Source organism: Colossoma macropomum, unplaced genomic scaffold (genome assembly GCF_904425465.1).
Source record: "Colossoma macropomum unplaced genomic scaffold, Colossoma_macropomum, whole genome shotgun sequence".
Classification (NCBI taxonomy): domain Eukaryota; kingdom Metazoa; phylum Chordata; class Actinopteri; order Characiformes; family Serrasalmidae; genus Colossoma; species Colossoma macropomum.
This window is the reverse complement of record NW_023494806.1, coordinates 28,254,505-28,270,602: the sequence shown is the minus strand read 5'-3', so window position 1 is coordinate 28,270,602 and position 16,098 is coordinate 28,254,505. Positions and strand designations below refer to the sequence as shown.

Here is a 16,098-nt window from a genome sequence, read left to right as displayed (position 1 = left end):
CATGACAGAAAAGGTCAACGTCATGTTAATTGTCAAGATGCCAACTCCTATACCAAATTACCCAGATACATTAGATTAAGTGGATGTCATGTTACCATCTATTCTAATAATTGAACCTTGACTAAGCATGCATACATGTACTTACTAGAACTTCATTTACTTAACTTATTTAGCTAAATACATAACGTGGTTACATTGCTAAGCTACCTTTCTAACCTCTGCTTACGCTGGCTAACTAACTTAGCAACCTAGCGTAAGCTAGTTGTAAGGGCTGGGCAGTTCGATGTAAGGGAGGCGCCTACAGATGAACTATAAGACAGGCTGACTTAAACGTATCAGACAGTGACCTACTAATGTTCTTAGCTAGAATGCAACCATACAGCTCCTCGATGTCAGGCGAACCATATACTTAAGGTAAATAGCTAGATAACTCTAACTTCCGTTGTTTCAAAACGAATGTCGATGATCCGTACCCGAACAACTGGCCTAACTCACCACTTAACCTATACCCGTATGCTAACAACAAGCAGGTCGTGTCAGTTATAGTTTGAATTTGTCCATTTAAGTATAGGCTATGGGTTACCTCCTGCTCAGCGTCACCCTGCTCTGAGACTCCAATTTCGCTGGGTAATTCGGCGAGGTCCGTGACCCGAATCAGCCCATCGTGAAGAAAAATAGTCTCCTCCTTTACAGACAACCATTGGGACGAATCCACGGCCCCTGATCCCATCTCTTTCTCCCCTGAAGACAGTCTCAAAATTTACAGACATTAAACGAGAGCATATAACGTTTAAGTTGTGCCCTGTAGCCTACATAATTTCCTCAGTCAGCAAAACACGACAAAAGTACATTGGTGTCAGCTAAGCTAAGCAACGCCCGTTTAGCGAGACAGCTAAGCGAGCTACCTACCTAGCTACTTAGCTAGACAAGCTAGAATGAACGCTCGCTACTTTTAGCTGGCTAGCTTTCCCTTGGCACTGCAGGCCGGCTAGCTTCTCCGCTCAAGCTATGCTCTTGTATTTTCGGAAAGGTGGGCGTGACACAGAAATCTAATATACTGCTCTTCCACAGTTATGTCAGTTAAATCCCTTTTAATCAAGATCTAAATGCAGACCATAAAAATAGACTATACGTGCAAAGGCGGTGCGCCTTGAATTACACTGCTGATATTACTGGTAGACAACTAGATAACGAAACCTGCACAGCTGTCAGCAAGACGCCATATTTTTCCTGAGCCAAGTTTTCCCAGTGTACACCGCGGTTTTGTACATACACAACAACCCGTTCCAATGATAAATCGTTCAGACAAAATGTTATTACGTGATCAAATATCCTTTAACAGATATGGTTTGTACTGCTCTTGATTCTGGCCCTTTATGGTTATTTCAGTAATGTGTAATGTTCACTGTCTTGCTAACCATTTTATATCACTGGTTACTTTTGAATAGTACAGGTTCCTGCATTCAAAACTAATTTATGGAAATGACTGTTTGATTGTTTTTAGTATGGAACAGTAGCGCCATCACGTGGATGATTACTGTGATGCCCAGTACTGAATATTAGGGATGTTCTAGAAAATCCGTGGTAAATCTGCAGAATCACACACACACACACACACACACACACACATTTTCTAAACCGCTTATCGCGGGGGTGCTGGAGCCTATCCCAGCGGTCACTGGGCGGAAGGCAGGACACCAGTCCATCGCGGTACAAACTCAGCAGAATCAATTATTTAAAAGACAAAAAGAAAAAAATATTTAAAAAAAATACCAAAAAAGAAGACAGCAATAAATTGTGCTACTGCGGATATCTTTAAATAATAGTGTGTTAAATATGGAACTACTATGGTGAAATAAGATGACTGCATTTTTATTGTTTTGGACTCAAACATGACTATTAACATAAAGTTCAGATAGTTGTAAGACCCTGTATATTCAGCCAGACCAGTTAGATCAATTATAAGTCATGGAACATGTACTTTCATATGGAACTTTCACACAAATATGAAGCAATAAAAACATTAGGCAAGAAGGAATTCATCTTAGTTGGCCATCATTTGCAATATGAAGAAACACATCACTGAACACTAGGTACGACCCCTACCTTGAAATATTTAGCTACAGTACTTGAAGTACTGTACTGCAAAAGTACTGAGTTTCAACTTGTGTCACAGGCTTAACTTTCAGTTATTTATTAAAACTTAAAAAACTTAAAACCACATAGCTCGGCCATTTTATAATCATCTACAGCTTGGTTTGTCATTCTCTACACATCAAAATTTTTTTCATTTTTATTTACAGCGTCCTAGTGTCTGACTAATTATTTGAAACTTGTGAAGCAGAACAGGACTACTACTTTGGAATAATTTCATATACTTGCCTGCAATAAAATTGATTTTGTATAATTGAAAACAATTAAAAACAAAACTTTTGAATCGCAGTGTACATATTCACATTTTGTTGCATGAATTGGATAAAATGATCTCACTTTATTATTTGCTCTCTTTAGCTTTGTTGGGAATATATCTCCTTGCCTTGTAGCTCAGGCAATTATGAACAAATCTAACTCAACATTAGCCTTTGGGTGTGTTGATGCACACAGACATTTAATTTCAGAACAAACAGATCAATTTCTTTAATTTTGTTATTTTCCCATCAGTATTATAGGTGTGAAGAAGGACTTTTCTTTACATGTTTAGGATTTCTGGGATTTAAAATGCTGATACAATATTTGTAAAGTTTGTGAAAAGCTCTTTTGTTTGTAAGCCGTTTAATATGTTTTGTAATGGCTTGATCTTCTTCCATTTTCTTCAGTGATGAATCTAGCTCTGTGGTCTTGGAAAGGATGGCAAAACAGCTATGCACATAGAAAAAAAAACAAACAAATGGGAAAAGTTTAAAATAAACTTATGTAGCTGACTGAACAACAGCAGACTATTTGTGCATTTGTTTGTGCATTATTGTTAATGTACAAACCCTGTGGTTTTGTTGCATTCTTTAATATTTGATATTTCGATGCAGGAGAAAGACACAAATTTGCCAAGAAGAAACTGCAGGATACTGGATTTCTTAAGTTGTTTTAAATTGTTGGTAAACCTGAAAGAAAAAGAGTGAGATAAGACAATTAAAAGAAATTAATCAATAACCTTTTTAAATGAAACTATTTACTGACCTATATATGCAGTCACAATGGTAGACTGTAGTGGACTCCATGTTGTGATGACCATATATATTTTCCATTGGTCCAATCTTGTACTTGCAATCATCCAAGTATCTAAATGCATCACATATAAGTGGGGATCCTAGAAAACAAAATAAACCCACCTTTTATATAAAAATAGCCAAATCAGATGTTGAAAATGTAGATATGACATGCAGTGCAATGTTAAAATGCTCCACATCTGCAACGGCAAGCTTAATATCCAGTGTGGTCTGTTTTTTGATGTCTCTATAGAGACTTTAAGGGCTCCAGCTACCAGTGAAAAGTTTTACCTTAAATGTAAATGATGGCTTATCCCCATTTGGTTCAACATTTACAATTAATGGAGTATACATTTAATTAGAAAAATACAGAGTTAGAAAAAATACATCCTCCAGTTCTCTTTAGCATCATTTTAGGAATTGTAAGATATACAGGTCCGGGGGAATGTAGTTTCAGGTCACAGCTGTTGCAGTTGTAATGAGCTAAGATATTTAAGCAAAGCAAATTTTGCTTTTCATAAACAAAAATTCTTACTTCTCATTCATCTCAATTCTTACATTTCATTTTTCTGGTTGATTTGGCTTTAAATTGATATTATATTCAGTGCCTCTGTTTTAATGGTGAATGAAAGAGTTAGTACAAATAAAGGCTATTTGACATTATGCAAATAAGATCATGCTAACCCATCTTCACTAACTTTTAATCTTTAAAAACTACATAGCACTTTAAATGACTAACTTACCTGTATAGTGAATTTTTCTTGTTAACTCAATAACTATTCAATAAGTACTATTATACATTAGGTAACTGCTATGAAACTAATATTTAAATTATGTAGTTACAGTTGTATGCAGTCAAATTACATGTTTTGTTGATTTTCTAATTAAACATTGTTTTGTTGACACATCCTGCACAGGGAACACACTTCAATATGTAATTTTTCTGCCAAATGTAGAGCACAATTTCTATTTATTTGCTGAGTTTAACAATTTTGGGAAAAATTTAGCTGAAATACAAAATCTAACATTCAGCAAAGAAACAGTAATTTTATTCAATGTGCAGAAGTGTGTTAGAGGATGTGTATTTTCACTTAGAAAATCAACAGAACATGTAATTTTGCATACGACTGTATTACAGTAAGAACCTGAAGTGTGGTGACCACATGAGCCCTTAGGACTTTAGGAGTTAATACAGTAATCAGGGTGTTGTAATGCTGTATGAGGTTAATTCTACTGAATTGGTTCAAAGTCAGAGTTGAAAACATATTTCGGACTTTTAATTGACTTTGACTTTAGACAAAGATCCTTTTGCTTTGAGTGACCCTATTTAGTTTACTTATTTGAAGAAAATATGTGTTATGTTATTGACAATTCTTAATGTTACACACTGATTTTTAGATGTTGGGGCACATTTACTTAAAAACAATGGGATCTAACTACTCACCACATGACCCTACAGTCTCACTTCCTGGTCTGAAATGCAGGGATGCAGCTAACTTAAGGCTCAGCCTATGGACTAAAACTCTTTGTGTTTTGGTAGTGACATAAAAATGTGAGACAGAATTGTTTGAATAAAGTTGTTTATTTAAAAATTAAACTGATGATAAATCTAAAATTTTCAACTTTAAAATAAATAAGAAAAGACTTTGTGAAAAAACAACACTGAAACAATATTTTAAAGTAACAAAAAAGGTACTGTTTTCACAATTTGAAATTTAGGGGTTAGGGTTTGGGACAGCCACCTCCCAACAGAAAGTATCCTATAAATGATGATTTGATGATTGTATCTACATATATATATGTAGATACAATCATCAAATCATCATTTATAGGATACTTTCTGTTGGGAGGTGGCTGTCCCAAACCCTAACCCCTAAATTTCAAATATACACACAACAGAACATGGAGCAAAGACTTTACCTGTTGGTTCTTTAGAAGTAGAGTTGGTTTCCTTCCAAGAATAACTGAGTGTTTCAGTTGTCTCAGTTGAAGATACTGTCTTTTTTAGTGGAATAGATGTAGATTTTTGCTTTGGAGTTCTTCTTGGTGTTGTGGTCATAGTTCCTTTAGAAGCATTATTTACTATGGAAGAATTTTTGGGAGATTTACACTTTTTCGTTACATAAATATTTTTCATGGCTGAAGATATAGTTTCCTGGTTTGTCGATGAAGCACTTTTCCATGACTTTAATAGAGGCACACCGACAAATAATGTTGTCTTACGGGATGAAATAATGTCTTTCCAGAGTATGCTTCTAGGTTTTGTAGTTGGCATATATTTAGCTGGAGTTGGGTTCCTGATCTTAGGTCTTTTGGTGATGTTAGCTGACTTGTTTTCTAAATGGCTGCCTTTGATTTTGTGCTTTGGATGTGTAGTTGTCATGGTTGAAGTTGGACCTGAATTTGTTTGGCTTTGGAATTTGGTTGACACTGTATTTTTTTGGGGTGCACTTGTTCTATTTGAAAATATGGCCTTCTTTCTGGGTTGTGTCTTATTCACAAATAATCTGCCAGTCCTTGGAAATATGTCCACTTTGTATTCCTTTCCCTTCTCTTGTGGTGACTGGAAGTTAAAGTCCCTTGGAGGTTTCATGTAATCACAATTATGCTTTGACTTTGGAGGTTTACGAGAGGTCTGGACCAACTTAATCTGTATTGTGGCATTTTGAGATGTGGTTGCCTTTCTTCTATTTGTGGAACTTTTGGTCAGCGAAGTAATCATTAGTATTTCAGCACTAAATCCTTTTGCCTGAGACAATGTAGTATGAGTATGAATGATTCTTGTGGGTCCTGGGGATGGAGTAATTTGCATAAGCTCAGATTTATGAACTGATAATGTCCTTAGTTTATTTATGGTTTGATTCTTTGAATGGAAAAATGAGTTTTTGATTGTGATTGAGCTGGGTGGTGTTGCGCTTTTCCAAACTAAAGGAAGAATGGTAGTCCTTGGTGACAGTTTCTTGGTTTTTGCATAACGCTGCTGCATCTTTTCACTCAACAAAAGAGTATCCCCTTTTGCAAGCACTACTGGATGAATTCTCCTTTTCATGTTTGATTGCTTTCTTCGTTTAGGTTTCATGTTTTTTTCCTTGCCTTTAGCTGAAGTGTGCACTTGATATTCACGTGGTGAATCAGAGATGCCACTGGTCCCTGGATTTGCATTTGTAAGGTTATATGGTGTGGGATTTTTGAGGATTGCAAAAGGCGCAACCTGAACCGATGTGCACCTGTAAAGAAAGATCGAAGATCTGAAGCTACACAAGCCCAAACGCAAAAAAAAATATATATATATATATATATATATCCATAAATATATATATATCCAAAGGCTGACAAAGAAAAGACAAAGAAAAAAACTATCACTGACACGTGGAGGGACTACTATGGGAACATAATAGCAATGTAGTTGTGTTGCCTGAGACAGGCAAAAACAGGTAAAGGAGTCAGACAAGTCAACACATGCAGTTCAACTAAAGATACTTAAACTCCAGTGCTTCAATAGCCTTCATTGTAGCAGCTGTGAATACACAATAACAACTTTATATGTCACAATTTTCTATACATTTAAATGAACCAAAGTGTTCATCACAGGCTGCAGAAAGACTTCTTAAAGTCATGGGAAGGCCAAAAATTTCTACACTTGCCCCTTACCCCAAATACAGGATAAATTGTCAGCTAGGACATGCTTGGTGTCAGAGGTTTGCATCTTTAGTTTTGTGCTGGACATTAAGGAGCACTTTAACACTACTGCTAACTGACCATTTCACTTAATTTTAATTTTTTTCCCATAAATACATAAATAAATGATAAATGACAATGAAAAGACAAGCTAATCTACCCACAAGCAGTGCACTGGTGTGTAATGTGATAACTGTTGAAAATGGAATCATAATTGAACAAAGTCCTGCAAATTCAAACTGAAAAATTACCTATCTGATTTGAGAAATGAAATTTCAGAAGTGGCCACAGACATTACAAGCTGCCCTTAAATCTGGGTATGGCACTAGAGTTATAAGGCTAATTTTCCTAATAGAAGCTTATAGCCACAAGTTACCATAATGAAAAGTGTATGCTAAATCATCAAACTATGTCAAGTTATGAAGTAATCTCTTACTTTAGTTTTAGTTTTATTAATGAGAGTTCTGACATTGTGTTACATACTGTTATCTATCATAACAGAAGAATAGAAGTTGTCAAACAAAAACCAAGTAGTAGCAACCATCTTGAAGGCTCAATTTTGTTTGTACGAGTATAGTACTATATTAGCTCCAGGGCAAAACTAAAGAAGCATTTAGGCCACCAAGCATGTCTTTGCTAATAAAATGCTTTTGGCCTATTAAATTGGTCTAAAAGCGCTACTTAACCAGTGTGTAATTTGCTTTTCCACATGACTGAGATTATAAGATTGTTTGCATGAACTCAATCTTAAGACATGCAATAAATAATTCACTTTAATGGACATTTCAAACTGTAGGTCTTGTTGCTGTTTTTAAAACCTTCTCCTGGTGTTTAAAGCTTAAAGCATCACAAAGCTGATGGTCTGATCCCAGTTTTAAGTATAACAGACAAAACAATATAATAATAAATGTAAATGAATCATATTGCCATCTAACATACTCTGTTTTCAACACTCACATTCCAAACCAGTTGAGCTGAGTGCAGTGACTCTTCTGGATAAGATTAAAGCAGCGGAGCTTGAGGATATTAAAGAAAGTATAGCCCACCATATTTGAGACTGTATCATTGACATTGAGAAGACACTGCTTAAACCTAAGAGCATAAAATTCAGAAAGGAGAAGATGAAGAGAGAAAGGCAGGGAAATAAAAACACATACAGACAGAGAGACAGAGAGATTTGCATGATGTTTAGAGAACATTTAGAGAAAAAACTGTCTTGCAGATATTACAACAAGATACTATAAATAACTTTAGAATCCAGCATTACTTTACATTACTGTGCAAGTGCCTAATAAGCAAATGTACTGTCTATAAATTATTGTGAAATGAGTTTTTGCTCTCATAATTTTTTGGTACTTTCCCATTTACTGTTGAATATGTATAGAAAATGAAATCCTTCAGGTAATTTCTATCTTAGTCTATGTCAGCGACAGAAATATGCAGGTGGTAAGAGGATAAATTACGACTCTCAGGAGTCTTCCTGTAGGCTATGAAGATATATTATATGAGAGGAATGCAATCATGCCCCAGCAGCACTCACCTGTTGTCACAGTCGCAGTGTGAAATGGTGAAAAGAGAAGGGTTTAAGACGCCAAAGTTCACAGTGAAGGGCCGAATTATGTAGCTACAGTGATCGTGCTCTCGGCAACATCTGTCTACACGCTCAAACATTCCTAAAGGTGACAAAAGGTAATTTGACAGAAGTAATGTAGATGTAAAATAGTGTCCTAATACTTCATGACTCTATTATAAACTTCTAAAAGTGTTCCTTAGTTTTTCTTACTTACCATTGATTTTGCTTTAAGTTCAATGTTGCATATGCTAAATTAACTAAGAGCTGCTACAAAGTTTACATTCATGAAAAGTCAGACGCAGACTGAAGAACTGGAAATGGCTGTTAGTTCTAAATCTACTAACCTAACTGCTCGTAATCTCCAGCGGTGCTTCCGCGGCCGCACCAGAGTGTCCCAGGTAAAATCCAAGCGCGTTTCTGGCGAATTTTTGCTCCTACGTGATGGCCCAGGCTCCTCTGTCGCATCAAGTTGCCAACTGCACTTAGACGAAATTGACATGGACTACGAGGATCTAAAAGCAAACTTATATTCAGACGCAAAGATTGCGTGCCATCTGAATCCCATATGCGCGCTTCACGACATAATGTCAAATAATTTTGTATCAAAGATCTTTCGGCGCTTATCGAGCACTCTTCGACGTGGTGGTCTGCTGTCCAAACGGTCCAGTAAAAGAGAAGAGGCTCTGTCGCCGCAGACTTTCGAAGAAAACTACACTGAGTGCGACCGAGTGCTGATTTCGTGTTAAGACAAAAAGGCTCATATTGTTGGTTCCTTGTGTCTGAATGCATAGCTCTAGAATTGCAGAGTATTATCACAAGTGCCAAATGACAGCCAATTCTGATTCTCATATTGTCACAAATTTATAAAGAAATAACGTGATTCAAATAAAACGAGAGGTCGCAGCACTCTATTTGCTACTCATGAATATTTCAGTCAGTCAACTATGTTATTGCTGGCAATAGACCTAGATACGCCAATCTAAACCATCAAAGGCATTAGTCCTTAAACTCACAACAAAACGCAACGACAAGGCTTAATCTAGGCGTAGCTAGAGGACCGTGTTCGCTCTCCGTTTTTCTGTTCTGCAGCTAAACTCATGGTGGGTTATGACGCTACAGAGAAATGTAGTTTTTCACACACCCTCACCCCAGACTTCAGGGGTGGGGTCTATGGTAAGCCATTTCAGCCTAAAATGATACTACCGATACAAGTCGTAACTTTGCTTTTATTACTAAAAACTCAAATTCGAGAGCTCTGCAGCTCAGTTTCTACTGGTACAAAAACTATGATTCCATGTCTGATATGCATTTTTACTTACTCATAATATCAAGTATACATATCTATAAGGCTATTTTCTCTAGTCATATTGCCAGGATGACATATCCATTATATAATTTTGACTAGTCATTTGTTACCATTGATTTACATGGAATTCCAATCTGTCTTACTTAAAATTACATTTTTACTAGTAAAAAATACAATTATAGATATCTGCAATTACATTTGTACTGGTAGAAATTCTAATTACAGATGTCTACACTTTAATTTTGCCTGGTAAAAAATCCAGGTCTATAATTTCATGATTGATTTGTGACTATTAGAAATACCAATTCAAGATATCTTTAATTTAGTTATGACTAGTTATAATATGCATCAGAGATATGTATAATTATGTATAATCTCTGAAATGCAGCTCTAATTCTTAATAGTCAAAGTTATGTTTTAAATCTGTCCAGTGGTTTAATGAATACATAAACTATTGTAATTTTGTCTTTTAATGCATATTTATGAGAGTGATATTAGGCAGGGAAAGGGTGGTATGTGTGCAGCAAGTCAGTGCAGGGCACAGGATGGAAGGCAGTTGAGAAGGAGAGGAATGAAGGGTAGAGGAAGAATCTGACCAATTTAGAGTGTTAAATGTGATCATATTGGTGAGGGAGTTACTGGAGCGCTCCAGGAACATCAACAACATTTCAGCAACAAGAAGAGCAGTTAAATTATCAACAACTATCAGCAGTTTTAAGTAGCTAACACATGTGCCAAATACCTTTACTGGCCATGACATTTTTGTGGTGGGTTGGACCCTAAAGGATAAAATAAAGCAGAGTTTAATTTGTGATTTCCTTGTCTATGATTTATTTTAGATCTAATTGTACTGCACCATGTAGTTTTAAAAGTATGTTAACTTTTAAACTGAACTGCTATTAAGTGTGCCTGATGAATGTGCCAGTATAAATAAACAGCAGGTTACTTTTGAGAGTTAATGTGGATAGATTGTTTTTCCAGTGAAAGTGAAAACCAGGCCTACTCAAAATCTTTTTTGTTTCTGGCCTAGATCAGGTCAAAATCTAAATCTTGTGCAGCCAACAAGCCAAAAAATTAAAAGGTTAACCAGAATTTAACCAAATAAGCTAAAAATGCATTAGCATGTATGCAATTTGGCAAGCCATGAAAAATACATTATAATATTAATTGATACATAAATGTTAAAGCCAGAGCATCTTCCACCTCCTGCCAAATGCAGATATCTTAGTGAGAAATTTGCCTCATGCACCACACATATGCATTGGGTTGTCGAGTACACAGATAGACTGCTGCATGTGGGATAACAGGGCTTTAACGCTACACAATGAAAGGCCGTTGTTATAATTTCATTTTGTGAACTAAATAATAGTAACCTGCCATACACCATGAGTGACTTTTATTTTGAAATACAGTCCAAGGAATCTGTGCTTAAAATGTGACAGAGAAAAGAGGAGGTGAATTGTCATCTATAAATTAGCATATGTTGTATGAGTTCTGACTAGTGAGAAGTCAGTTTTAGATATCTGAAACATTAGTTTAACTAGTATATCTATCAACGAGTAATATTTTTATAAATGAGATTGGTTATATTTATTGTTACTAATAAGAAATAATTACTAGTTAATATCTACACCAATCAGGCATAACATTATGACCACCTCTTTGTTTCTATGCTCACTGTACATTTTATCAGCTCCACTTACTATATAGGTGCACTTTGTAGTTCTACAATTACAGACTGCAGTCCATCTGTTTCTCTGCATACATTGTTAGCCCCCTTTTACCCTGTTCTTCAGTGGTCAGGACTCCCATGGACCCTCACAGAGCAGGTACTATTTGGGTGGTGGATCATTCTCAGCACTGCAGTAACACTGATGTAGTGGTGGTGTGTTAGTGTGTGTTGTGCTGGTCTGAGTGCCTCAGTGTCACTGCTGGATATCCAGCTAACAGCGTCCTGTGTGCAGCATCCTGTGACCACTGATGAAGGACTAGAGGATGACCAACACAAACTGACAGCAGATGAGCTATCATCTCTGACTTTACATCTACAAGGTGGACTGACAAGGTAGGAGTGTCTAATAGAGTGGACAGTGAGTGGACACAGTGTTTAAAAGCTCCACCAGCACTGCTGTGTCTGATCCATTTGTACCAGCACAACACACACTAACACACCACCACCACATTAGTGTTACTGCAGTGCTGAGAATGATCCGCCACCCAAATAGTACCTGCTCTGTGAGGGTCCACTGGGGTCCTGACCACTGAAGAACAGGGTAAAAAGGGGCTAACAAAGTATACAGAGAGACACATGGACTACAGTCTGTAATTGTAGAACTACAAAGTGCACCTATATAGTAAGTGGAGCTCAAAAAATGGACAGTGAGCATAGAAACAAGGAGGTGGTCATAATGTTATGCCTAATCAGTGTATAATTACATTAAAGAGAGCTGTAATAAAATTTTGACTAGTAAAAATATAATTTTTACTAGTGAACATATATATTTCAGTAGTTAAAATTAAATTACACATCTATTATTCTTATTCTTACTAGTCAGAATTACAATTTGACTAGTCAGAATAATGTTTGTACTAGTAAAAACTGAAATACAGCTTGTATTGCTGGTGTCATTTTAGACTAAAATGGCTTGCCATATGGGGTCTGGGAAAAAAGAGAGAGGAAAAAATGATTGAATGTCTGTAGCATTTTTGCCAGTGTTCCATGTGTCTCAGAATTCGGACCTGTCCAGACTAGCCCTACTATATACAGACTGTGACATCAGTGTTAGTAGTAAGCAAGCAATCTGCTAAAATTTGCATTAGGTCAGACTTTGGGACCCGGTATAGTACAGACCTCAGGTCTTGAACTCCAGAGCTTAAGGTAATTTTCTGGTCCTGGATTTTTTAATAGGGCTTGGGAATGTGAAGCTGTGACACAGTGTTTTATGGGGTAATACGCCATCATGGCAGGGTCTAGGCCCTGAATAGAACATCAAAAAATCAAGCACATAAGAACGGTTTCGTTCTCTGGGCCCTAGTTAAATATTTAATACAGCAACACATGCTGCCATACAGATGACATCTTTTGTTTATTTCAACAAGACAATGCCAAACCACATTCAGCATTTTTTATAGCAGCATGGCTCAGCAACTGCTTTGCCTCCAGTTCAGACCCAAAAAAATCTCTCAGTTTCAATATTTGATACGTTTTCTGTGTGCTATTTTAATTTAAATAAAACGCTTTAAATGATTTGCACATCATTGTGTTCTATCTTTGTTTATATTTTGTACAGCATCTGAGCTTTTTTGGAAACGGGGTAGCAATACAAAAAAGGTTTCATAACTAAAATGAAAAGGGCCATTTACATAAAGGTTATTATTACTACTATTAGTCGCAGTAGTAGTACAACCCCATTTCCAAAAATTTGGAAGATCAGAATGTAAATAAAAATAGAATGCAATGATATGCAAATCAAGTAAACCATATTTTTAACGGAAAATACTACAACAAGGCAACATATCAAATGTGGAAACTGAGAAATTGTATTGTTTTTTGAAAAATATATGCCCATTTTGAATTGGATGCCAACAACATGTTCCAAAAAAGTTGGGACAGGCACATGTTTACCACTGTGTTTCATCATCTCTTCTTTTAACAAACTCTGTAAGCGTTTAGGAACAGAGGAGACCAACTGCTGTAGTTTTGAAAGTGATATGTTTTCCCATTCTTGTTTGATACAGGATTTCAGCTGCTCAACAGTTCGGGGTCTCCTTTGTCGTATTTTTCATTTGATAATGCGGCAAATGTTTTCAGTGGGTGACAGGACTGGACTGCAGCCAGGCCAGTTTAGCACCTGGACTCATTAACTACAGAGCCATGCTGCTGTAATACGTGTAGAATGTGGTTTGGCCTTGTCTTGCTGAAATAAAGACGTCATCTGGATGGTAGCATATGTTGCCAAAACATGTATATATCATTGAGCATTAATGGTGCCTTCACATATGTGCCAGTCACCTATGCCATGTGCACTAATGCACCCCTATACCATCATCAGCCGAGTGGTCTTCAGCCTGGTGGACACAGCGTCCATGATTTCCAAAAAGAATTTCAAATGTTGATTTGTCAGACCACAGGACACTTTTCCAGTTTGCCTCAGTCCATTTTAAATGAGCTCACACCCAGAGAAGGTGACAGCATTTCTGGATCCTATTTATATATGGTTTCTTCTTTGCGTTTTAGAGTTTTAACTTGCCTTTGTGGATGCACCGGCGAACTGTGTTCCCAGACAGTGGTTTTCAGAAGCGTTGCTGAGCCCATGCAGTGACTTTCACAACAGAATCAGGTCTGTTTTTGATGCCGCGCCGCCTAAAGATCACAGCCAGCAAATACTGTTTTTTGGCCTTGTCCCTTGCATACAGAGATTTCTCTGGATTCTCTGAATCTTTTAATGATATTATGTACAGTAGATGATGAAAAGTAAAAGTTCTTTGCTATTTTATGTTGAGAAACGTTATTCTTGAATTGTTGCGCTATTTGATTGTGCAGTCTTTCACAGAGAGGTGAACCCCACCTCATCTTTACTTCTGAAAGACTCAGCCTCTCTGGGATGCTCTTTATACCATATCAATTAATCACCAGGTGTGTTTTTTAGCATTACACAACTTTCCTTTCCTGCCCCCGTCCCAACTTTTTTGGAACGTGTTGTTGGCATCAAATTCCAAATGGGCATATATTAAAAAAAAGAAATAAATAAAATTTCTCAGTTTCAACATTTGATATGTTGTCTTGGCACTATTTTCAGTTTAAATGATTTGCACTCCATTGCATTTTGCTTTTATTTACATTTTGCACAACATCCCAACTTTTTTGGAAATAGGGTAGTAGTAGTAGTAGTAGTAATATTGGTAGTAGTAGACAATTATAAGGATGCAACATGCCAGTAGGCTGGTAGCTAAACATGAGCTATTTATGGTAAAAGATGCAAGAGAGTGGTCCTCCTTATCTTTCTGGATCCCAAAGTAAAATTCTGCAAAGGAGCCCTCCTACCTGACCCATGAGCCATGTAAACCATTTGAAGTTGAAACCACACACCCCAGTGCTCCCACTACAATCTTCCCTCCTTGCTCCATCTGTTGGTCTAAGAATAAGTAGACCTATTTAGAGCAGAATAAGGTAAAAACAAATAATATTTATTGAATAGAATATTTATTGAAGTGAATATTAACATATGAACCTAAAAAAAAAACATAGAAAATATCAAATTACAAAAACAGAAAATGTAACAATGAGCTTTGGCTCTGCTGCCTGGTATTTGGCTGTAGCTATCTCAAAATAATAAAATAAATCCCTTAAATCTCTGTGATTAACTCTTGGTTTCCTCTACAGCCTGGACATTTTCAGCATCAGCAGGGGCACCAGTCTATCTGGACTGTCTGAAAGAAACTTAGAAATTATATCACCTATTTAGTTAAACAGTCATTTACACAAATGCACATCTGCCATACAATCTTAAATGTTACTAAGTGTATCTGATGCTAGTACTGGCTGAGGCTGCCTATACTTCACCTTGGTCTGTGATAGTACTAGCTGAAGACTGCTGTATTGGCTCTGTGTTAGTATTTGCTGAAAATCGATGTACTGTGTGTGTCATTTATCAGCCACTCTCAAATCTCACCCATGACCCATTTGGTTATGAAAAGAGAAAAAAAAACACCATGAGAGAGTGTGTGTGTGTGTGTGTGTATATATATATATATATATATATATATATATATATATATACACACACACTCTCACTCTGTACTGCACTAGCATTGTAGACTGCACTCAAAAAAAATGACTTTGAATTTACTTTTTTTTTTTCATGAAAGTGTTGCACGAAATTAAATTATCTACATTCAGAAATATAATAATAGTAACATTTACTTATTACCTATAAGCAATGTCAACTTAACTATATTTTGCAGGATTTACTTCAATAACTTCAGTAACTTTAACTAAAATGAATCATGTTCTTTCTACTTAGGCAAATTATGTAGATTGCTATAAATTCAACTTTAGTTAAAACAACTCAAATTTGATGCCTTTCTGATGACATTTACTCATTGCTTGTAAGTTATGTCAGCTTAATTATATTTTGTAAAATTTCCTTGAAGTGTAATTTTAACTAAATTTAATCATGTTCATGCTATTTCTTTAAATGATGTAGATTGTTAAATAACTTTTTAGTAAAACTACTAAATTCTGATGTATTTCCAAATACTCATTGTTTATTATGTACAACAGCTTAATTATATCACAGAGCATTTATTAATGTACAATTTTAGAAAAACACCGAATA

At 36.2% G+C, this 16,098-nt stretch overlaps 2 protein-coding genes across 10 annotated transcripts in view; both read right to left on the bottom strand.

The window, feature by feature from the left end:
- The window catches only part of LOC118827025 (probable E3 ubiquitin-protein ligase HECTD4), a 171,767-nt gene extending 170,502 nt beyond the window's left edge, over nucleotides 1-1,265 (bottom strand). For all 9 annotated transcript variants that reach the window (XM_036598209.1, XM_036598214.1, XM_036598211.1 and 6 more), the window contains exon 1: nucleotides 584-1,265. In XM_036598209.1, the coding sequence (XP_036454102.1) occupies nucleotides 584-730 (147 nt within the window). In that variant the 5' untranslated portion in view covers nucleotides 731-1,265. The remainder of the gene's footprint in view (nucleotides 1-583) is intronic.
- A 646-nt stretch (nucleotides 1,266-1,911) lies between these two features.
- Nucleotides 1,912-9,185, bottom strand: LOC118827048. Its single transcript, XM_036598262.1, has 8 exons — nucleotides 8,799-9,185; nucleotides 8,422-8,554; nucleotides 7,839-7,973; nucleotides 5,124-6,430; nucleotides 3,175-3,304; nucleotides 2,979-3,098; nucleotides 2,793-2,859; nucleotides 1,912-1,929 (listed from the first exon to the last, which is right to left on the bottom strand). The coding sequence occupies exons 1-8, from the start codon at nucleotides 8,917-8,919 to the stop codon at nucleotides 1,912-1,914; spliced, it is 2,031 nt and encodes a 676-aa protein (XP_036454155.1). The 5' UTR covers nucleotides 8,920-9,185.
- Nucleotides 9,186-16,098: the final 6,913 nt, after the last annotated feature.